Raw genomic sequence first — 23261 nt, 5'->3', positions numbered from 1 at the left:
TACATAAGTCGCATCCAACAGTGTTTAATGTTCTGCACTTGTGTCACATAACTGATAACATACAAAAAAATAATTTAGAGAACAAATCTGAGTAATTTAGTTATGGTAAAACTAAAAATTTCTCTAAAGATAGTTTCCAAAATGGTCCATTTTGATGAATCTGACAAAGTTATACTGGAAGAGTTAATGTCTTGTGTTTACTTAGTATAATGAGGAAGGGGAAAGGGAAAGGACATTTGTTAAACACTTCGTGCAGCTTGCTGTGCTAACAAGCTCTTTGTTTTTTGATTTAGTTGCAAAACCAGCTACTAATGAGGTGTTAGATTGTCATTTTACAAATTAAAAAATTGAGCGTCAGTGGAGTTAAGTAACTTCTCAAAGTCACACAACTATTTAGAGGCAGTGTACGGTAGTGATGAAGAGTACAGGGTCTGGAGCCAGATGGCCTGTGTTCACTTTCTAACTTTATTCCATTTGTTGTATGACCTCAGATAAGTTACTTAACCTCTCTGTGCCAAAGTTCCCTCATTTATAAATGCGGTTGATAGTAGTATCTACCATCAAGTGTTATTGTGAACATTATGTGAATTAATACAAATAAAACCCTGAGAATAGTATCTGGCATTTCATAAGCTATAAATAATTCCTATTATCATAATTATTATACTTAATCCTTCATTCACATCCTCCTTCAAAATAAAATCAAAAGTAAATAACACCTAAACAAACCAACAAACTGTAAAAGACGAAAACGAAATGAAAATGAGAAAGGGAGATAAAAGCAGCAATTGAGCCAAAAAGAGTGTCTCTAACCTCCTTGAGAAGCAGACGAAGGAGCCATGGTGGATCCCAGGTCCTTTCCTATCTAATCGTTGACAGTGTTCTAATGCATCAGGAAAAGCATTCCTCAAACTCTTAGATCTTTATCTAATGCATATTAAATAAAGTAATAAAACGTGTTCTCAAATGTGATTTAACAAAACTGGAGGGGTTTCTTCATTTTGTTTGCTCTTGGTGAAAGCCAAGGGTTTCATTTCATAAAAGCTACTGAATTTGGACAAGAGACAGGGTAAGAGTCCAGATCATGCAGCTTTCAGGTGCCTGCTGCATTCAGGGGAAAGCTTGGAGAAGCTTGAGCATTTGAAGGGACTGTATAGCATAGACCAATAACCTTCACAAATAAAGTGCTTTTGACAGCTGCTGAATGAAAATTGAGGTTTGAGGTCTTGCGTGAGATGAAGATGGAGAGAAAAGAAAAACCCGCTAATTACATCACTAGGGTAGAATTAAATGTCAATAGCCCCTATTTGAGGTTAAAACTTAGGGAGGCAGCATGTAGATAAAGGGGGAAAAAATGAAAAGAGAAAATATATAGGTCCTTAAAAACCCAGAGGAGGGGCTTCCCTGATGGCACAGTGGTTGAGAGTCCGCCTGCCGATGCAGGGGACACGGGTTCGTGCCCCGGTCTGGGAGTATCCCACGTGCCGTGGAGCGGCTGGGCCCGTGAGCCATGGCCGCTGAGTCTGCGCGTCCGGAGCCAGTGCTCCACAACCGGAGAGGCCACAACAGTGAGAAGCCCACGTACCAAAAAAAAAAAAAAAAAACAAACAAAAAAACAAACCCAGGGGAGGAGCACAAACACAAAGAAATTTAGAAAAGAAAAAAATGCACTTAGAAGTTCAGTCCATCCCTCTCCCCTCCTGCAGAGAAGAGTCAGGCACTGGAGATGGTTGATACTGACCCCCACCCCAGCCCAACCCCACAGCCTAGGTTCCTTGCAGCACAGTCATCTCTGAGGCTGAGAAAAGTTTCCTCACCTGAAACTTTTTAAAAGAATGACGTAGGGAGCACATTGAATGCAGCCCACTTTAGGTCTTTGGGGGATTAAGAAAAATCCTTTCTCAGGAAGGTTAAGTTTCTGGTGTCCAGGCAGGAGCTTCATCTCTCCGTCACATCTGTGTGGCCTGACTGGGCAGCTGGGGGTGTCGCCAACATCTCAAGAAGGGGACTGGACTTTAGGGTCCAAGAGAACAGGGGCAGTTTTCTCCCCCCTGTATCCCGCCTGATTGCACAGTGTAGCTGCTTAGTAGACATTTATTGACTGAATAACTAGTAAATGAATCCCAGAAAAGCCAATTGCCAGTAGTACCCTCTGTAGACAAACACAGGAACAATAAACTACAAATAGTAACTTAAATATCCATCATGGTTATAGAAATTAAAGGTATATGTATATGTGACGTCAGGTTTCCCCAAAACACCATGCAAGCAGAAAGATAAAGGGAAAAGGGTGCAAAACTGAAATGTTCATAACTAAGGTATTGCATGAATAGATTAAATATAGCCTGTTATGTAATATAATATTAGACTATAGAACTCCAATAATCAAATAGGAAAATATGCATGCCACACTGTTAAATGAAAAAAGTAGTTGGCAACAGTTGATCAAGTATGACTTCAAATTTGTAAATCACAAAGTATATGAGACTTTTCTGTGTATTTTTCATAGAAAATAACCTAAAAATGTTAACAATGTTTATCTCTGGATAGTAAGATTTTTGATTACCCTTATTTTCACTGTTCTTCATACTGTTCTTTCCTTAATGAAGATCCCCTCCCCTATCCTACATTTATAATCAGAAGATTAATAAAGTGACTTAAAAGTAAAAAATAAATTACTGTCTTGCTGTAGCCAGATAGCCTGTATTCTTGTTCTAATCCTGCCTGTGGAATCTTTTGGAAGTTAACTATACTGCTTAGACCGTTCCCTTACTTGGAGAATAGAAATACTAATATTGATATGGGGTCTTTCAATTTTACAAGGCAGATGTGTGGATGGAATGAGGGAATGCATGGGAAAGCATTTTGTAAATTGCAAAATACTAGATGCATACAACAGTATAGATGGGGGTGGGCATTTGAGTGAGGAGGAAAATGAAAGGGAAAATGACTTCGCATGATTGAGTTCAGAGTAAATGAGTGTGGCCAATGGTAAAATTTAGAGACATCATTAGAACAATTTTCTTATAGGAGCTGTAAACTTTTTTATTATGGAACTGGAAAAATTACAGAGTGTTAGATTAAGACATTTTCATTCCTGCCCTCAAGTTATGCAGAGATGGCTTGTGGGCCTCCTTAAAAATTAGGCTAGGCCTCTGGCTGTTGTTTCCTTATGCAGAGGATTACGGGAAGAGAAAATATATTCCCTCACCTCCCACTCTGAGGTTATGTGAGTGGTGGACATGGGGTAGTGGTTGAACCAATAAATATTCTTATTTAATTCCTTAAGTAAAAACCAGTTTAAAAAAATCAAAGTAAAAGCAAAAGCACAGCTAATTATAACAACTTCTTTCCAAATCCATAATATCCTCTGTGTCCTCTTGATCAAGTCAATTTCCCTATTGACCTTCAGTGTTCTCATTTGTTAAATAAGGAGTGTCAACTAAATCATCCTGTAAGTCCTGTTAAGTAATAAGTTCTTTGAATCTCAGTTACCAATGTTATATGATGATGGTCTTCCCTTTCTACATATCTGTAAAATTGGAAATCAGGGCAAATGATCATCTTTCCAGTGACATAGACATTCCATTGGCTTCCCTGAGAAATCTTGCTCACTATTTGCTGGTTCGGCTGACATGTTATACTAAAATATCATGACTCAATTTTACCTTGGGAAAGTTATTGAAACTTTGTGAGCTTCAGTTCCTTCATTTGTAATCTGGGAACAAAAAGAGTACCTACTTTGGAGGGTCCTTGTTGTGTTCCATAAGATACTCCACACAAAATGGTTAGGGCAGTTCCCGCACAAGGTATATGTATAGTCAAAATTAGGTAGTATCATTGACCTGACAAGTTGAGTTTTTTCCTAATTTTTTTAAAGCTTAGCACAAGTTGTGAGAAGACAGGCATTGAAAGATAGAGTTTGACTCAGAGACCTATTTCCTGATGTGAAACTCTCTTTGTGGAACCACATCCCACACAATCTAAAGAATGCCATGGTCTTCCATTAAACCTCAAGTGGCTGAAAAGGCTGATATTCTTGAGCCTGCATTTGATTTTGTTGGGACATACACAAGCTAAACTATACAAAGCCAAGCTACAACAACATAAAATAAACCCAAATTAATGTACTGGTTTTTTGCAAAAGGATAAATAGAGCATTTTATTAACACTTTTTTTTTTTGCAGCAACAAAATGATAGTCCACATCTTTTCATTCAACACAACAGAAGCGATGATCACATTACATCACTTTGAGACGCAAAGCGAAAGATATTTTTATTATCTTAAGGTCAAGAATGGTTTGCATTTTAAAAACAAACTTTATGCTTTATATTTGCATTAGCAGGGCCTCCAGTCACTAGCACAATACAATGAACAGATCAAATATCCAGAGTAGACAATTAAAAACACAAATAGTATTTTAAGTTGAATTGGGAAATGCATCATTGTCATTTTAGAACATTACAAAGAGGTCTGATGTTAACTTTTTAAAGGAAAAAAATCATTCCAACCACCCAAACAGCTACCACAAGCAAAATGAAGATAATATACAGACAGGAAATTTTATTCATTGCACTTATTGCTCGGTACACAAATGTTGCAATTCCTGTTGAGTTATATTAAGAAATGACAAGCAAAATGCCTCTGCCCCATCTAAAATTCTATGACTCTATGAAAGTAGAAATTGCAGTCCCTTAACCCAACATTAGGTGTATGCTATTTTTGTTTTTTTTGTGAAGATTGTTTATTATGTATCTGTGTATGGATATGTATAAGATATACAGATATATAGATAGATATAATTTTAATATAATTTATTGTCCTATATATTTAAGACAAACATTTTAATGGGAATTTAAGTAATAAAATTGTCTACTTACAATATCTCTATTAAGTTTATCTTTTCATATTTATATAGCTCTGTGGCACAAGTTTTATATATATTTAATTACTAAGGAAGAAGGATATCTATATCATTTCTATTTCTTTTGTTGTTAATATTGCCTTTTAAGGGCTATATCTCCATAGTAAATTTCTTATTAGATTCTTTATGGTGTATGCATCTTTTTTTTCTAATGCAACTTACAACCAGTACAAAGTTGTAATAAAAAATACATTGGAGTTTGTTTATTTTTAATATTTTTTGCAAAAAAGTGATATGCTACATGAAAAGTCAGATTTTATTGAAGTGTGAAGTATTTTATACTGTTAGGTAAATGAATGGCAGAACATGAAGCATACCCCTCACTTTACAAGTTCCTTTTCAAAGATATAAATGTTTGTGCCAAAGCATTTCATATAAAACACTGCAAGATATTCCTCTTGAGAATCAACAAAATATTCTACATTATGTAATAACAATAATTATTTAGTAGACCTTGCTAGTTGCTAGCCCACAACATTCTTCTCTGCATGACAGATATCTCAACTCCATGATTTAACTCAATAAATGTTGCCAACATCTAATGCAGCCAACATGACAACTCACTTTTTTTTAGCAGGATTTCTGCACGATATCTCGCCATACCGTGTAACAAATACATAAGTGCATTTTGCATGATCAAGTAGCTTTGGCTTCCTAACCTCTGTAGGATGGGATGTGCCAACTGTTTTAGTTGTGCTTTATTAAATGGTGATGAGTTTTAGCTCATATGAATCCAATGAGTAACTACTTGCTTCTACAGTTTTGACCAGTCAACCTTTAAATCACAAATGCAAGAATGGATGACTTGAATGGAAATGATGGAATTTCACAACTTCTATAGATTGCACTTGATGGTAACTTCATGAGTTTGTTCTGATTTCACTTTTACAGCAAGACTTGCCTGGTTGATATGTTTACATGTTTACACCACATTTTTTAAAAATTTTTGTGCAATCACAATTAATTTAATCACAAACACTAAAAATAAATCCAGCAATTAGCTTTGTTATGAATTATCACCTCGGTCTTTATAAGTGTATGAGTCTTGTACGTCTTCTTGTACAAATTCCTCTTTCTTTTCCCAACCATTAGGCCAACCTCCATTGGCTTGTGTTGTGGCACCGTAAGACTTGGTGGTACCATAATTTATATAATTTTGAGTAATGTCTCCTGTTTCTTCATCGAGCTCATCTTCGTGGATAAATCCACATTTTTCTTCACTTGTTTCCTCAGGGTCTGCCCAGGGTTGCTTCTCTCCTGAGGCGAATATTGCATAAAATATAACTCCACCATAGTGGACTAGGGCAGCGATCAGGAAGACATACTGCCACTCTTCACGTGACTGCAGTGACAAAAAGTGGCACTGTGAGAACAAACTCCTCATGTTTGAAAAGCCTAACATCTCTGAATGTTCCACCATCAAGCTTTTCATAAAATGCTATCTTCAGGGGAAACACCTGTTCTGATCACACAAAGCAAATAATGTGATACAAATGTTCTATAATACTATGACTTTCATTCAAAAAATTAAAAAAAAATTTTTTAATATAAAGTTCTGAAATAGAACTCCAAATATATCGAAGGTCTGCTAATTTTTAAAATATTCATAACCTATGTTTTAATTTCCATTGAGTTACTTATTTTTTCTCCCACTTCTTTTATTTCCTTTTGGTAAACCATAATTTAGAAGCTCTACCTATAAAGACAAATAGCTGATAACAATATCTTCCATCAATTACTGCAGAGAAGTCTGAATTGATGTTTACAAATAAAGCTCAGAAGACTTCCACTTGTTTATACTAATGAGCTAGGTTGTTGTTGTTTTCCCTCACCAGGGATATCAGAAATATTAAAAGGTGTTGAAAAGCATAACACTTATTGGTTGAGGAAGAGGGTTCCCTCAGAGCTCTTAGAGAGAAATTCTCTTCTGAACCTCAGTTATCTCCCCTACTCAGAGGTGTGGTGACTGGACCACAAAGAGAATGCCAAAGAGAATATTTTAATGCTTTTCCCTAACCATGAGAGAGATATTCTACAAATGAACATCTCTTTTGCTCTGTCTTACCTTATTCTTTGTCATTGCACCAACAATAATAGGGCAAACCATTCCTGACAATGTGCCAACACCATTTGAAATGCCCATTAAGATACTGGCATATCTTGGAGCAATATCCAAGTGGTTAACATTGAAACCTAAAATACACACAGAAGATGTGACTCAGAGAATCCCAAACTTCTAAGAAGTGGGTGACTATAGAATATCCTCTACCACATTCACCACCCTCCTTAAAAGATACCAGGTTCATAGCATGTGCTTAATAACTACTTTTTGATAATTTAGCTCAGGGATATAATGAGAATGAAAGGAGATATGATTTGTTATCCAATACTTAATATGTGATAGTCACTCCACAGAGAGGAGGAGATATTCACTTAAAAAAAAGAGTAAGGGTAAGCAGGGGAAAAGTGAGTAGTGAGTCATAACATATCCAAATAATAATTTCTAAATGTTTTATTATTTTTATTTTCTAGTGGAAATATGTTGAGTAAACCTTCTCAACATTCAAAATGTTAAAGGGGAAAGTAGAATGTATAGACTTTTTATCACCAACAAAAATCAAAGTGTTACAAGTACATATTTTTTAAAAAAGTATCTTACCAGAGATAGCAAATCCACTGAATCCCACTGCAAGTACCAAGAACGAGATTGCTACCCCTCTAGTATGAGAATAACCAACAACCAGGAGCAGCGTTGCTTCCATGCCAAAACCTTCAGAAACAGACACATGAAAATATTTCAGAAATTTATGTAAATTCTTCTGATGAGTCAAAACTGTTAAAAATGATCACACATCAATACTTGACCTAGCAAACCACTTCAGGGAGTCTATCTTAAAAAATAATAATAACGGTAATAATTTATGCACAGAGGTTACTGAAGCCTTCTTTGTGTTTTAATAAAAACATCAAAAACAACCTTAAGTTTCAATGGTGGGAAAGGTAAAGTTAGTCATGCAATTATTTAAAACTAGGAGTTATGAAAATTTGAAGATGGGAGAATGATTATGAATGAACAGTGAGGGCACAAATTTAAAAGCATATTTGATATGCATGGAAAAAGTTGACTCACTCATGTCAGTTGGAACTTCATGAAATAAAAACAAGTTCTTAACATCACTTATGTACTTACCACCACAATTCATGATCTTTCTTACTGTAGTAGTTGAAAGAATTTGCTTGCTTCTTAGAAAATCTGCAATCTGCCCTCCAATAGGCACAATAATTGTCATTACTAAATGTGGCACAGCAGATAGCATGCCAACCTGATGAAAAACAGAAAGGGGAGAAATATACATGACCATAAGTAATATGGGAAATTTAATAGTCTCATAAGCTCTTTATGGACAAGAAAGAAAAAAAATACTGTCTCTAAATGACCACTTACTTACTTAGTCCCAGAATAAGCAATAACTTCCACAGAATAAATGAGAAAAGCTAAGCAAATTTACTTTGATCCCTTTTTATCTTCTAGAAGATAATACTTTTTTTCTGAGTCAGTAAAATTTGAGTTTATGAGTAAACTATCCTGAATTTTATCACAGGGTGATTCACATTTATGTATCCATTTTATAGTCTTAAATATGTTTGCAAAAAATCATCATTAGCAAGAGAGGGGGAGAGAGAGAAAGAGAGACAGAGTCAGAGAGAAGAGAAATACATTAGACAAACCTTGAAGAGACTATTTTAAAATTCATTTTAATTTATAATAAGGCTAAAACCCTAATTCCATTTTAAATATGTATCTCTTATGAGTTTTATATTTAGTTTCTAAAGATTAAGAGCCCAGAAAATGCAGATCAATTCCCAATTTTAGGCATTTCCTTGTCAAATACCACTACTTGGTCACATTGTCATAGAGTGGTATATAGTTTCTGTACTAATTTCATACTAAATGGCCCAATCTAAAACCTAACCTGCCAGCATCAATTCAACACACATGCTTTGATCCATAATTATGTGTAAGACATTGTCCTCTGGACATCACAGGGGCAGAAATTATGAACAAAATACATGTTAATTGTATATTACCACATATATGGACTTAGTAAATTTTGTATATATAAAGATACAAGGAAGATTTTTACTAAGTATACTTTGAAGTGCAATTCCTGGAAACTGGTAAGTTTTAGATAAATGTTTATTATTTGTATAAACATGCCCTTCCGAACTAGACTACTGAAGGTTTGAGAAAAGATTGTATTTTATAATGCTGTATATGGTGGTGTCACGACCATGGACTTGGTATGGTTAATGATTAATTGAGGTAGTAAATGACTCTAAAATACCTTAAATATCCAAGCACTTTAATTCTCTCTTTCACTCCAGACGGAAAATTTTTAATATTATTATTCTCAGTGCATTGACGAAGAAACTGTGACTTAGGAGGGTTATGTCATTCTCAAGGGATTGAGAAGTTTTATATATGAGTATAGGCTGAGACTCTGTGTGTGTGTGTGTGTGTGTGTGTGTGTGTGTGTGTGTGTGTATGAAAAAGCCATTGCACTTGTGGTTTTGTCTACAGAATACTCAATTTAACTAAGGTTGGTTAGAACCATACTCCATGTAAATATTTTAGTTCACTTAAATTTTGTTGCACTTCTGAAAGATGGTCTTAATACAGTTATTTACAGGTAAGAAAACTGAGGATGACAATTATTCAAGAGCAGGCCCAAGATTATGTTATGTATCAACAGTCTCTTGCAGAGCTTGGATTTGGGACCATGTCAGCCTGGCTCCAAAGCCCATGTTTTATTTCCTCAATCACCTCCTTTTCACATTTTTCAGGTTAAGTCAGTAATTTTTTTTTTAACCAGTGTAATTAAAATCTTCAGGCCAATCTGTGTGTGTAGAATTTATCCAAAATTTTAGTTAAAAATATAGTAAGTGAATCAGAGCAACATATCTGATTATATTTAGTTTTTGCAAGAGATCGTTGCTTTTACTCAGGCATTTTCAATTAATTGGAGCTACAGGGCCAGAATGACCACATAGTTTCATTAACTTCAGTTGGCTCCTTCACTCTCCCCCACGAGACCTGACTTTATTAATAGCCTCTCAGTGTCATATTTGTCCTAGATTGTGAAAATGGACTCACACCTCCAGCAGCCTTTGTTGAGAAGTATAACACCTCTCAGAGCTCCCAAAGGTTACCCTGCAATGTTTGATCAGCTCCAGAGAGAGGAGCCCTGTCTAAAGCAGTCATTCTTCTAAAGAATGGAGGAAACAGTTTCCTTAGAAACAGGGATTACAAAAGAGCTCTTAGAATAGAGACTCCTAAATTCAGGTTTTCTTCAGTTCCAGGCCTTAGATAGTCTTTCAAGTAGAGACATAATACGAATAGTGAGCCCAGCTGGACTTACGTAATCACATGAAGAGAAATAGCAAGTCCATGGCCAGTATAGACAAATGGATTCAGCAAAGGGCTTGGCACAGAGATGGCATTGAACAAATACTTGTGAAATGCTTAAATGAATTACGGTTTACCTGAATTTGAATGGCATAGTAAAGGGAATTGAAACATAAATCAAAGGATATGGGCTTACACTTGATTCTGTCACTTATTGTTAGCTTGGCCTTAGGCAGTTTAAATACCTTCCCTAGTCTCTGTTTCTCCATCATTTCCATAGAAATGACGAAAGTTATCCAGCTGGTAGACCAAACAAGGTTGTTCATGAGTATGAAAGGACCTTGTAAATTTCATATAAAGTAGTATTTTTATGTTCATTTTACCCTTCTAAAAATCTCAAAATGATTATATTTTCATAGCGACAAATAAATGTCTGTAGCATTGAGAATGCTGTGCTGTAATTGGAAATGTATTATTTTTGTCTACACCACCAAGCTGTGAACTCTTGAGGAAAGGAACCACGTTTTTATCTAACACATAAATCTTCACATACCATGTTCCACAAATGCTTGCTAAATGATTAAACTGGATAAATAACATACAAGAATGTTTTCAGATATTTTTGCTATCCTCAAATCTTTTAGCCAGACAGATTTCTGAGAGCATTGAAGAAGCGTTAGATTGATAATTATATAAATATAATTCTACTTTAATAAAATAATTTTTGTTCACTGTTGTATTGTCTTTGACCTGAAACTTAAAGGGAATTATGTTTATTTACAGGGAAAAGTCTATATTGCTGCCCACCCCAACCAGGATGTAAGCTCTATGAGGGCAGAGACTAGGTCTGTTTTGTCTGTATTCCCAGCAACAAAGAGCCATTTCTATCAGGCACTTGATTGTAGTAGGCACTCAAACACCTTACTTAGTCTTTGTTTATTAGAAGTTATTTGTTGAATAAAGAAATGAATAACTCATGAAATTTAGAAGATAAAATCTTGGCAAAGGAACTTAATAGTCACTTAAGTACAAAAATAATGCTCTAGTTAAAGAAGGATAATTTTTACATACCTTGCTGATTTCAAATCCAAAGACTTCCTCAAAATATGCTGGCTGACTAATGAGCAATAAATAAAAAGTCCAGCTTCTGCAGAAGTTTGCAACAATTATTGCATAGACTGGCATAGATGTAAAAAATTTCCTCCATGGAGTCCTGAATTTCTGAAATCCCAAAAAGAGAGCCATTCTGACCATTATAAATATTTTCTAACTTAAATGGGAATAATAGATACTTCGCATTTTTAGGATATGTATGTTGGGGCATGAGTAGGAGGTAGGCTGGAGGTATTGAATCATTAATTGCAAGAGTCCAGTCAACCTTAGCTGCATGAATAACTGTTGAAAGAAGAAAAAAAAAGGATAGCAGTCTCTCCTTCTGATTAAATTGATTTAGTTTTAGAAATATACAAGACTCTATATTTATAGAAAAGTAATTCCAAAAGCATAGATCCTAGTTTCCAAGATCTTTGTTTTGTTTTGGCAGTGATAGATCAGGGCTCAGCTAAAACTCACTGCCGAATCAGTGACCTTGTTGGTATCTGACATATTTTATTTAAAATGTTGAAAATTCAATGTATCAATAGTTAGGAGGAGAAAAATAAGAAGAATTAAGAGTGCAATATTCTAGACCCTATCAAAAGTCAATGATAACACTACCTAACTACAAATTCTCTTGATAGCCAGTGCATATCAATATAAACTCTGTGACACTGGAGTGCAAGATTCGGTAAAATTCACGTGGTATACATCTGGGTTAAAGCATGTGGCCACCCAGCACACCATGGGTACATCATAACTAGTTATTTATGATATTCAAGACATTCAAAATTAACTTAAATATGATTGGCTTTGCTTATGACACTCAAAAAATTACACCTAGTATACTTAAAGATCCTGTGTATGCCCAAATATAAAACAAGTACCTTCCCCCAAGACTAATATTTTTAGACCTTAACATATCTTTCACGGTTCCAAACACTTTCTCAATTCTTTATTTTGAACACTGAAATACTGTTTGGTGAAGAAACAATAGCCTACTATAACTGTGTTTAATGCTAGCTTTGGATTATTAACCTGACCAAATTAGTAAAAGAGGTGGCATACATATTTTACACAGATTTAGTAATTATTCCTGGATGTAGAACCTCATAATTGCTAGTATTGTGAATCTAATGAAACTTCTTACAGACCACTTTAAAGCAATATAGTAGGAAGATATATTGTGGTGATCACAAGGAACAAATCAAAACACAAAAACCTGCCCTAATAATAAACAGCAAGTATTGTGGCTTTAGATAAAAGTTCTAGTGACACCATCATAGATGGATTCAAAAAGTGCAGAGTTAAAAGAATTTTTTCTGATGTGTTCTGGAAAAGTGGTGCCAGATGAAGGTACTTATTTCAAAGATGGCCAAATGCAGGAATGTCTATTATAGCATTATAGTTGAATAAGTAATAACTTCAGAACATTATAAGAATATTTTTTTCCTGCTGAGAAGGTGTTGTTTTTAATTCATACCAGGATCATCTCTATTAAGTACTTTTTCTTCAGGCTGCAAAACATTTCAACAAATATAAGAGAAAAGTGTCTAATCATATATCTTAAAAAATTGTTGGTGGCTGTAGGAGGGCTTATGGTATTCTGATAACATTCTATTTACTGAACTGGGTGTTTGCTTCACAGGTGTGTTTAGTTTATAAAAAAATCAGCAAGCTATTTGCTTATGATTTGTGCACTTTTCTGTATGTATTTATATTTAATTATCTTGTAAAGAAAAAAATAGAGATTTAAAAGACATTAGAGTCAACTGCAATATGTGATCCTTAATTGGATCCAGACTCCAAACAAATGGCTACAAAAGACATGAATATTGACTAGGTATTAGGATTTGAATCGGGTATCAGAAACTTGAAAATGATCTAGTTATTAGATAATGTTAGAGAATTATTTTCAGTTGTTTTAGGTATGATGATAGTACTTAGACTGTGAAGGAGAATATTCTTATTTTTCTAGAGATGCATGTATTTTTGGGTAAAGTGTTATGACACCTCATTTACTTTAAAATCATTCAGCAAAAAGTGAAAAAAAATAAGGCAAGATGTTAAAAACTTGTTTTTATACAGTGGATATATGGATGTTCCTGTTACTTATTCTTTCAATTATTATTGAAATTGATCACAATAAAAAGCTCAAAATAACTAAAGTACAAGTCCTATTCCCACTTGATCTCATTTTTAAATTTACTTCAGGAAAGTAAAAAACATCAGGAAGTAAAATATTGTGTCTAGAAACACAGTAAGGTCTAGAAAATGGGGAGTTTGAGCTTATCTATACTGTTTTATCGATCTACCAATTATTCCTTTTTGGGTCATTTCCAGAAATTGGTTTGCAATTAGACTAAATTTCTTATTGTTTTAAAAAATTTATGCCTGACCTGGACACACAACCTCTTGAGAACTGGTAAATAAAAGAAGTATATTTGATCACTGAAGATATGGGCCAATCAGACTATTTTTGACTAGAAATTGAAGCGAAGTACTGAACTCACCATAGATTAGTCTATGTTTAGAGTCCATTCAGAGCAACTGGAGCTGGTGGGCACCAGAGCTTACTGCCAACATCCACACCACCCCGCACATCACCACTTGCTTCTTGAGTAGCTACCATTAGAAAGAAATGACCAGTTTTTTTTACAGAAGGTAACAGGAAGGGCATGTTCCAATGCCAGTCTATTTAGCTAATGGAACAATTATAATGTAAGATTTTGTTTAAGTACTGGTTTAACTTCTGAATGATATCCAATATGTCATTTTTCTTATTCATTAAAGGCCAAGATACCCTCAGCAACAATGGATGACAGACCTTGTTTTTACCTAGGATGAGATGTCAAAGACAGGCCTTCCCTAATAAATGAAGTAGAGAATCAGAGCTGAAATAAAATACAGTTGAAATTGGAGAGAAGCCTTTAAAAGAAAGAGGAGAAGCATAATGCATGAGGGGCATTGGTTCCTCAGCCAATGTAACTTCCTCAGCCAGAGTAACTTCCAACTCTTAGCATAAAGAAATTGAGTTACTGATTAGGTGCTGAATTACTGAACCTGTCAAAATACATTACTTTTGCTTAACAGTTTTCTTTTCTTTTCTTTTTTGTAGCATCAGATGGCTATGCATGAATTACTATTTATGATGTATTAATATGTGTGCTAAAATATTTACTTATTGATATACAACTGCATTTCTCTCTACATCTGCAAATCCTGCCCAAGAAACTAAATCATAATCAGTAAAAGGCTTCACAACATTATCTTTATAATACTTGATCTTCATATAGTAGTCCTAAAAAATTGGTAACATTTTATCAACAAAAAGGTTATATTATATTAAGAATACTTTTCAGGTTAGCTACCTATGGTTGGCATGCTAATGCTTACTAATGCTAGTGTTTACTAAATCACATAGAAATACACATGTATAAAACTTAGATTTAGAATATTCAATGAACAAAACTAGCCCTTTTCATGACTGTGTTAGGTGATTTGACATTTCCTATAATCTAAATTTAACAAATATTGGTTGAATTTGTTTCAATTATAAGCTATGTTGAACTGTTTTTAAAAACTTGCTGAGGTTTACAGTCATAGCTATAATTCAGTTGAAATTTGAAGATGCATAAGAAAAGATAAAGAAAAGAAAAGAAAAGAAATCATGGATGGAGGAAGTAGCAATCATTTCTAAGTCAGGGAATATGCATGGAGTAAAGAAAACAATCATGATTGATACCAAATTAGTTTTGTTGAATAGGGACTCATAAAATAATCTTGTTGGTCGAAGGGAGGTGAGATGGAGAACAAGAATAGGAATATACACCATAATAAAGTTCTTACTTCCATTGCACCTAAAAGATTTGCACTCTCTCCAATGCTTTCTTCTATGTACCTACGTTCTTCATCTGTAATAGTAGGATGCTTTGCAGGACTCTCATACGACACCAAAAGCCAAAACATGTACCAGATCATTCCAAAGCTTCCTGAAAGCAAAAGTTTAAAAGGAAAAGCCATCATAAATACTTCCATTTAACAGTCATTTACTGGAATAAAACTACAATAATCTTGTGATATTCCATAGAATATGAATTCAAGCTTATGTTTCTCTAAATGAATCTAGCCATCTCTGCTTGTCTTTTGCCACCAGACTTCAAGCATCCTGAAGATTGGTCCTGTAGTTTTATCTCTTTGTCACTATTAAATAATGTGAATACACAGGCAATTCACAATAAACAATTATTGAATGGTGTAGTTTGGAACATGTTCATACATCCAACAAAGATTTACTGAGAAGTTACTCTTCCAGGCACTCTGCTGAATGAGAGAAATATGATAAACAAGACAAAAGTCCTGTCCTCAAAAAATTTCTCTAGGAGTGAATCCTTTTATTTTTGTCTGTCTTTAATATGTGCCAGTGGTCTGCATTTCTAGGAAAAAGAAATGATGTTTCCCTCTCCTGTTAGCACTTCCAGATCTAGTAAACAGACTATTAAATAAAATCTAGAAGAATATTTTAGCCTGAACAATTATTATACATGAAAAATGGGCTTCTGTAATTAATGTGATAACATTCAGCAGTTTATGTGACTGTATACCACAGCACATACTATTGCCTATTGATCATTGTTTGGGCAGATGAAAGTTATGAATTCCAATATAATAGATATACTACTGCAAGTTCTTTTTCATCCCTTTATATAGCACTCTCACCATTAAAATATGCCCTTATTGTGCAATATAAATCTGAAGCATTAATAATAGAAAAATTTCACATAATTTATTCTGGTTTCCCAGCAACTGGCCATTTCATTTCTGCCTCATACTGTTCTATTTTCCCCCTGGGTAACAATATAAATGCCCCTGATCTCTATAATACTGTTTTGGGGTATTTTTGCCTATTCAATCTCTAAGTGTTCCTGAATACCATAACTTCTGATGTGCTGTGCGCTATTAATTACCGAACATGACAGCAAACACTATTTGGAATCAGATGGTGTATGAAAATTTGGTATAGTGTAGCGGTTATAGAGTATGGCTCTTCCCAGATGAGAATCCTGGCTGTGTCACTCATTAGCTACATCTTCTAATCGGTAACTAAATCCCCGAAAATCTCTGCTATGAAATAATTCCTTTTTTTATAAGATTGTTGCAAACAGAAGTTAAAGGAGGTAATACATAAAGCAACTAGCACAGCGGATGGCACAAAATAAGCACTCAATAAATGAGAACTCTTGTAATTTAGTAATAATTACCATTTCTACTAACTGAATACATCTAAAATGCCAGACACTCAGCTAATTGCTATATATGCTTATCTTTTTTTAACTTAAGCTGCCATATGGGTCTTATCTCATTAATTTTTAAAATATGAATTTTGAATGTGTGGCTCAAAGATCAAATTTTTGTTATACACAGCAAGTAAACAAGTACTATCATATGACATTTTCAGATTAATATTTAAACTTTGTAGCATTCAATGATAAATATTGAGATATAACTTGAAATAATGAGGCTGGTTTTCATGAGTCCTTTGTGGAAATGAATATTCTTACTTTAAAGTCACATCACGTCTTCAATTAAGTAATGGACTAAGGCACAAATCAGAGAATTAAATGGATGGCAATACCAACCTGTAATATATACCCTATAAGTAAGTGCTTTAAACCTCTTTGAATTATGGGCTTTTTAAAAAATCAAACAAAAGTTATGGATTAAAATATGATAAAAAGATTTCCCTAGAACACAAAAATATGTACAAGTACATGTATGGCTTACCATTTAGGGCATTCATGAATCCAAAACCCAACCACGGCTTAATTTTTTTTTTAACATCTTTATTGGAGTATAATTGCTTTACAATGGTGTGTTAGTTTCTGCTGTATAACAAAGTGAATCAGCTATATGGGTACATATATCCCCATAACCCCTCCTTCTTGAGTCTCCCTCCCACCCCTCTAGGTGGTCACAAAGCACCGAGCTGATGTCCCTGTGCTATGCAGTTGCTTCCCGAAGTGAGAGAGTAGCACTGACACATATACACTACCAAATATAAAATAGATAGCTAGTGGGAACCAACCATGGCTTTTGAACCAGGATAAGAGGCCCTACTATAAAGTACGTTCAGGGCTTCCCTGGTGGCGCAGTGGTTGAGAGTCCGCCTTCCGATGCAGGGGACGCGGGTTCGGGCCCCGGTTCGGGAAGATCCCACATGCCGCGATGCGGCTGGGCCCGTGAGCCATGGCCGCTGAGCCTGCGCGTCCGGAGCCTGTGCTCCGCAACGGGAGAGGCCACAACAGTGAGAGGCCCGCGTACCGCAAAAAAAAAAAAAAAAAGGACATTTAATAATATTCTCCAAATACAAGAACTTGCTTTAATGAGAACATTTCAAAATTAGAATGGATCATAGCAAATTTGGAAGCAGCCAGGCCCTGTTCTGCTCACCATGACTTCATTAATCTTTCAGATTCTCCTGCCCATGTTCAAAAATGGTATTAATCAGTGACAACATCAGTTGGAATCCAGATCTCTTATATTTCTTCTTTCCTTTTTATTAAAAAAGCATCTCTTAGAGACTACAGGGATACTTTCAAGTAGGAAGCTTCCAGATTCTGGTTAGAAAGTGAACAGAAAGGGAGTTTGGACTTCGGGTTTCGTGTCATTTTTTTTCCACTTAATCTTCTTTAATTCTGGGGAAATGTGGACTAAAATGTGCTGCTGCTGCAGCTGACTGCTAATATTTCATCACAAAATTGAATTTTTGCATTAGCACTAATATCACCTTTCAGTTTTCTACCCCTATTGAGTCTTGAGGAAGCAGGATTAGGGAAATGACCAAAAAAGCAGTAGCCAAAAAAGAGAAGTGGGTGCTGCCCAGCTTCTTCCTCTTAATCAGCTTTGAATCAAGAGCTAATTTAATTATTTCAAAATCAAGGACAACACATACCATACATTACAAAGTTTCCATCAGCAATGTGGTTGCTTTTAAAAACAATAAATAACAGTGTAGAGAAAATCACAGAGATAAAACATTTTCCTTGATCTTCTCAGAATAAAAGGAAAGGAATCTTAATGAAAAAATAATAATTAGCAAACACAGTATAGTCACTGATCTATCTTACTGTTTTAGTTTATGCACATTTCTTTTAACTCTATTGTATAGAAATGCAACATACCATAGACATAGAATACTGAAGACCAGCCAGTATACTGTACAAGAATGCCAGCTAAAGGCATTGCAATCACAGCTCCAGCATAGGAACCTAAAGTAGAAGAGAAAATGGGAGGAAGGTAAGTGAAATCAATAAACTTCTTGACTTCATTTCATGTTCCTTGGTTGGATCACACAAACACACGCTTGGGTGCGTGTGCACTCACACCCATGCACATCCAAACACATACATATGTCTATGTACTTAGCCTTAGGAGTACAAGACTACACAAGTGAATAATACCTACATACCCAAGTCAGATATATAAAAACAATACAATACTATAATTTAAAAAAACATTTAGGGCTTCCCTGGTGGCGCAGTGGTTGAGAGTCCGCCTGCCGATGCAGGGGACACGGGTTCGTGCCCCGGTCCGGGAAGATCCCACATGCTGCAGAGCGGCTGGGCCCGTGAGCCATGGCCACTGACCCTGCACGTCCGGAGCCTGTGCTCCGCAACGGGAGAGGCCACAACAGTGAGAGGCCCGCGTACCGCAAAAAAAAAAAAAAAAAAAAAAATTTAAAAGACTATAATAAAAATTATTCATGAATATATTTGAAAACCAGATGAAGAAACTACTATAAAATACAAAATGTAAGAAGGAATAGAGGATTTGAGGAGACCAATAATAATTACAGAAATTGAAATGGTGGGTCCAAAACCTTTCCTCACGTACACATACAGACACACTACAAATGGTTTTACAGGTGAGCTTTACCAACTTTCAACTCTTATCAAAGTTGTTCCTAAGCTTTTACCTGCCATAACTATATCTGCACATAATACTCACCACAAAAGGAGGTGGTTGCCAGTCTACTCCTCTCTAGAGGAGGGGCCCATTTGCTCCATATCCCATGACATGCTGGGTAGGTGACGCCCTATGATGGGAGAAGATATCCATCACCATTTAGGATGCAGGATCATTGGAAAACAAGTACATTCACTTCTCTGATGCAATGCTGTTTCCTTAGAATGGGCACAAGGTCTTAGGGAAAGCTGCCACTCATGGGCCTTTCTTTGCTCATTCCATGAAATTCCATTTCAAAAACTTTCAGCCCAGACCAGGTAAGACATGGCCTCTTTTTTAGTCACCTGTTCAAATTCTTCCCACCCTTCAAGACTTCCTGCTACCTCAAGTTTCTTCTGATTAAGGCCAAAGAAAAGATCCTCTATTACTCAGTTCATCTGCAATTCTGAACAGTTTGAATAATTTGAGAGACATTTTTGTGAGGCGTTAAACTCAGTTATTCCTAAGTATAAGGAATCCCTACAGAGGAAGGTGACGCTTAGATCCTTGAAGGTCATACTTCCTGAAATTAGTGTCTAGAACTTAAAACCTTTAAAATATTATTTTTCTGTTATCTTGATCCTATCATTTCTTCTTTCTTTATGGAGAGACAGAAAATTGTTTTCAGTGCCTTAACACTTTATCTGGCTTGTCTACTCCCACCATACTTCATGGAAAGAGAAGGGGCAAGAGGTATGCCATTCTCAAGTTTTTAAATGATGTTCTTTCAAAGGCTACAGGCTGATGGAGCAAAAGTCAATCATTAGAGTTAGATGCCAAAAGTATACATCCAATGAAATGTTTTAGTGAAAACTCAGATCGTGATTTAAAGCCAACAGGGACTTGTTATAAAACTCTCCAAAGGTATTAATTCAAGGTTTTTCGCCAGTAGAGGATGGACTCAAAATTTTTATCACAGCACATTAACAAAAGTGCCTGTTTTTTTTTGAGTCAAATAGTCACTAGACATTTCTTTAACACCACTGAATTCTAGAGAAGTGGGGGTAAGCAGTCACAGTTGTAGTTTGTCATCATTTAAAGACATCTGATTTCTAATTTTCCAATTTTTTTTAGCACTCTGTAGACACAACCTAATAAAATATATTTATTTGTAGATCAAAACAAAGATAATCTTCTGATTCTTACTAGCATGCCAACCTTAAAGTGATGTCATCCTGTAGTTGCATACCTCAACAAGTCCCTGCAGTATCCTAACAAAGATGACACACCCATAATGCACTCTGGCTGCTGATGGGATTAGCATATTCAGGGTAGAGGTAAGAAGTATGGCAGCTCCAAAAACCCTGAAAAATAAAAGGAGTTAATAGATCTACATTTCTCAGATCAAGTTAATTGCAAGCAATTTTAAAGTAGACTGCTTTTTTCTAAAAGAATAAGAATGTTCTGAACTTGATTGGCTAGCCACTGCAAATAGATACTCTGACTACCTTGAATTGCTACATCATTTGAAGCACAAGAAGTAAAAGAAGGACCCAATAAATCTGGTTATACTTAATTTTATTCACTTTCTTCACAGATCTAATTACAAATTGCAAATAGATAATTAATCATTGTATATGTTTTTGGTCTATATATCAGTCTACAATGTAAGGCGCTTAAGGGCAAGAGCTTGTTTTTCAGATACACTTTTGTATCTCTAATGCATAGCACAGTGCCTGATACATAGTAGATACTCACTGAAGAGTTGTTGAAGAAATAATAAATGCCTAAATGGAATTGTACCTCGTGCGATACCATGAAGTATGGTAAATATGATTCCATTCATAAAATTTTATGAAACAAAGCTCATGATCAGCTCCCTCAGGACATGTTTATAATAGAAATCATGATCACTTAATATATCTATCTCAGGTTTGTCTGTCTTTTCGTGTAGATGGGTAGGTGGTGGGATTCTGTCTGAGGCACACCTGTCCTTGCATACATATAAACAACAATTCAAAATTGCTAACACTTTTATCCATCTGCAAGTAAAAATTCCATTCCATCATCAACCGAAAAATCTTCCATAATGCTAATACTAAGCAAGAAAAACATCCCCTTAACTGGGTAAATTTAGAAATATTTTCTGGCAAAGAAATTTGGGGACACATTATATCTAATGAGCTAAGCTGTGTGTTCTGTGCAAGTTTTTTCAAGTCAAACTTTGAGCCTTGGATTCAGTCAAGATTGGTTGCCTCATAGAAGCTCTCATTTTTCCAAGGGCACATTTAAATGTAACTGTTAAAGACGTGAGTTTCTGAAAGGGGCCTTGATCATTATTAATCTGCTCCTGAAATTTGAGAAATGGCTTTATGAAGGGCTGAAGTGGATCAGCTGTTTTTCTATGAACATAGACTGGGCCAAATACATTTACTTGATGTAGCCTAATATCCACCCGTCCTCAATGGCTTCTCTTCAGAGGTATCTAGTCACTCAGGAGGTGAATATTCTGTTCCATTCTTCCTCTGTGCTGTTTGCTGAATAGGTATCTTTGAGTTTGAGTCAAAGAATAACTTATTTCCTAAATGTTTAGCACAAAATAGAAACTTTCTATTCCTAGAAATGATTATTCCCATTAAAATGCCACACATGCAGTGATATTAAACTTCTGCCAAATATTGATTTATTTTTCAGATAATAAATGCAAAAATCCCATAACCTGTCTTTATAAAATAAAAATCCAAAATTGTTATTTAAATTGATCTAAAATGTATTTTCATGCTTGATTACTTTCAAGTTGAAGGAATTTTCACCTCTTTTAAGACTGAAATCCGCATGTTCTTGTGTGCAAACCCCAGAACACTTTGGAGGTTTCCTTTAGGGCTGAGAGGAACTAGATAGAAGGAAATGTATGTAGCAAGTTTCCTGGACCTAGTGGTAAGTGGTACCTGATCCCAAAGCCCAATGAGGAAAACATATTTTTCTCCTGTTCTGGGAGTTTGAATATTGAACATGTGCACCAGAGAGGATGAAGGCAGAAAGTGCAAATGACACAGGAGTTTTGGGCACATGGGTAGGCTGTCTTGATACTGAAAAACTAGTGTTGAGAGTATCTTTCTGTAGATCCATCCCATTTTGTTTATTATGCTTGATAATGAGACTGGGGCAGCTTAAGACATCAAGGATAAAGAGAACCAGAGCTACAGGATTTTCAAAAGTGTCTATATGAGTTATGCATCCACCCCATTCAGCCCTTTGGAAGAATTCCTTCAAATTGTCATCTATGAACCAGCTGCATTAGAATTCCCTGGAGTGCTATTAAAAATGCAGATTTCTCACTCCAGACTTTCCCAACCAGAATGTGCTAGGAGTGAAGCCTGGAAATCTGTTCTAATAAGTAGTCCAGGTGATAATTTTGCATGCTAAGTTTTACATGGTGCTAAAGGATTTTCAAAAGTGTCTATATGAGTTATGCATCCACCCCATTCAGCCCTTTGGAAGAATTCCTTCAAATTGTCATCTATGAACCAGCTGCATTAGAATTCCCTGGAGTGCTATTAAAAATGCAGATTTCTCACTCCAGACTTTCCCAACCAGAATGTGCTAGGAGTGAAGCCTGGAAATCTGTTCTAATAAGTAGTCCAGGTGATAATTTTGCATGCTAAGTTTTACAAAAAAATAAAAACAACAACAACAAAAACACTGTACTTTTTAAAATCCAGGTTTATCTAACATGTGTCTTCTTTTCTAATACTGTACGTATTTTGAAAGAATGATGAATGATGTTTATTTTCTATGAATATAGCTTTTAATCATCAGTTTCTTTCTCCCTATTTGAAAGAGTTTAAAATACTGCTATCTCTAGATAAACTAGAGAGAGATGAATTTT

General features: G+C 35.3%; 1 protein-coding gene across 1 annotated transcript in view; it reads right to left on the bottom strand.

The window, feature by feature from the left end:
• Positions 1-4301: 4301 nt before the first annotated feature.
• Positions 4302-23261, bottom strand: part of SLC17A6 (solute carrier family 17 member 6) — a 47464-nt gene continuing 28504 nt past the window's right edge. The window contains exons 4-12 of the mRNA XM_007105886.2: positions 20622-20736; positions 19436-19523; positions 18610-18696; positions 15278-15420; positions 11405-11554; positions 8117-8249; positions 7586-7696; positions 6992-7119; positions 4302-6268 (exon numbers count right to left, since the gene is read on the bottom strand). Of these exons, the coding sequence (XP_007105948.1) occupies positions 5933-6268; positions 6992-7119; positions 7586-7696; positions 8117-8249; positions 11405-11554; positions 15278-15420; positions 18610-18696; positions 19436-19523; positions 20622-20736 (1291 nt within the window). The 3' untranslated portion in view covers positions 4302-5932. The remainder of the gene's footprint in view (positions 6269-6991; positions 7120-7585; positions 7697-8116; positions 8250-11404; positions 11555-15277; positions 15421-18609; positions 18697-19435; positions 19524-20621; positions 20737-23261) is intronic.

The sequence above is a fragment of the Physeter macrocephalus genome, chromosome 16, assembly GCF_002837175.3.
Source record: "Physeter macrocephalus isolate SW-GA chromosome 16, ASM283717v5, whole genome shotgun sequence".
Taxonomy (NCBI): domain Eukaryota; kingdom Metazoa; phylum Chordata; class Mammalia; order Artiodactyla; family Physeteridae; genus Physeter; species Physeter macrocephalus.
Note: the sequence above shows the minus strand (reverse complement) of the source record. Positions and strands in the feature narration are given on the sequence as shown.